General features: G+C 54.2%; 1 protein-coding gene across 1 annotated transcript; it reads left to right on the top strand.

Moving 5' to 3' along the window:
- Positions 1-291: 291 nt before the first annotated feature.
- On the top strand, positions 292-1,019 carry LOC121308114 (Down syndrome cell adhesion molecule-like protein 1 homolog; the record flags this gene model as incomplete). The annotated part of the gene is made up of 2 exons (XM_041240399.1): positions 292-503; positions 670-1,019. Coding segments are annotated over 2 exons (562 nt in total), but the record flags the coding sequence as incomplete, so codon positions are not given.
- Positions 1,020-1,407: the final 388 nt, after the last annotated feature.

The following is a 1,407-nucleotide window of genomic DNA, read 5'->3' as shown; positions in this document are numbered from 1 at the left end:
TGTTGATGGTCCAGTGAAGCAGTAGCTGGGTGTGTATCTGTGTTGATGGTCCAGTGAAGCAGTAGCTGGGTGTTTATCTGTGTTGATGGTCCAGTGAAGCAGTAGCTGGGTGTGTATCTGTGTTGATGCTCCAGTGAAGCAGTAGCTGGGTGTGTATCTGTGTTGATGGTCCAGTGAAGCAGTAGCTGGGTGTGTATCTGTGTTGATGCTCCAGTGAAGCAGTAGCTGGGTGTATATCTGTGTTGGTGCTCCAGTGAAGCAGTAGCTGGGTGTGTAGCTCTGCTGATGGAGCACTCTCTCCCTCCCAGACCCGGTGTCCAGGAAGAGTGTGAAGTCGGCTCACAGCACGCGGAACCGCTACTCCAGCCAGTGGACCCTGACCAAGTGCCAGGCCTCCACCCCTGCGCGAACTCTGACCTCCGACTGGCGCACCGTGGGGTCACAGCATGGCATCACGGTGACGGAGAGCGACAGCTACAGTGCCAGCCTGTCCCAGGACACAGGTAACATGCAACATGGAGCATGCCACAATCAACGTGGAGCACATAACACGCAACACACATCTGCAACATGCCACATTCAACATGCAACACAGCATGCAGCACACAACACCCTGTCTCTTTATGTTCTCTAGACACTCTCTCTATGTTCTCTACACGCTCTCTCTAGATAAGGGTCGGAACAGCATGGTCTCCACAGAGAGTGCCTCCTCCACTTATGAGGAGCTGGCCCACGCCTACGAGCACGCCAAGCTGGAGGAGCACCTGCAGCACGCCAAGTTCGAGATCACGGAGTGCTTCATCTCCGACTCCTCGTCCGACCAGATGACCACGGGCACCAATGAGAACGCAGACAGCATGACCTCCATGAGCACGCCCTCCGAGCCGGGCATCTGCCGATTCACCGCCTCCCCGCCCAAACCACAGGACTACGATCGCGGCAAGAACGTGGCGGTGCCCATCCCACACCGAGCCAACAAGACTGAGTACACTCACACCGTCAACAAGAGTGAGTATTGAGACACTGCCTGAGACACTGTCACACTGAGACACTCACTGGAGACTTTCACACTGAGACACTCTCATACTGAGACACTCCCTGAGAGTCTTTCACACTGAGACACTGAGACACTCACACTGAGACACTCTCACACTGAGACACTCCCTGAGAGACTTTCACACTGAGACACTCTCACACTGAGACACTCCCTGAGAGACTTTCACACTGAGACACTCTCACACTGAGACACTCCCTGAGAGACTTTCATACTGAGACACTCACACACTGAGACACTCCCTGAGAGACTTTCACACTGAGACACTCACACACTGAGACACTCTCACACTGAGACACTCTCTGATACACTCTCACACTGAGACACCCACACACTGAGACACTCACACACTG

This window comes from Polyodon spathula, unplaced genomic scaffold, assembly GCF_017654505.1.
Source record: "Polyodon spathula isolate WHYD16114869_AA unplaced genomic scaffold, ASM1765450v1 scaffolds_314, whole genome shotgun sequence".
Classification (NCBI taxonomy): Eukaryota; Metazoa; Chordata; class Actinopteri; order Acipenseriformes; family Polyodontidae; genus Polyodon; species Polyodon spathula.
This window is presented reverse-complemented; position numbering and strand designations above follow the sequence as displayed.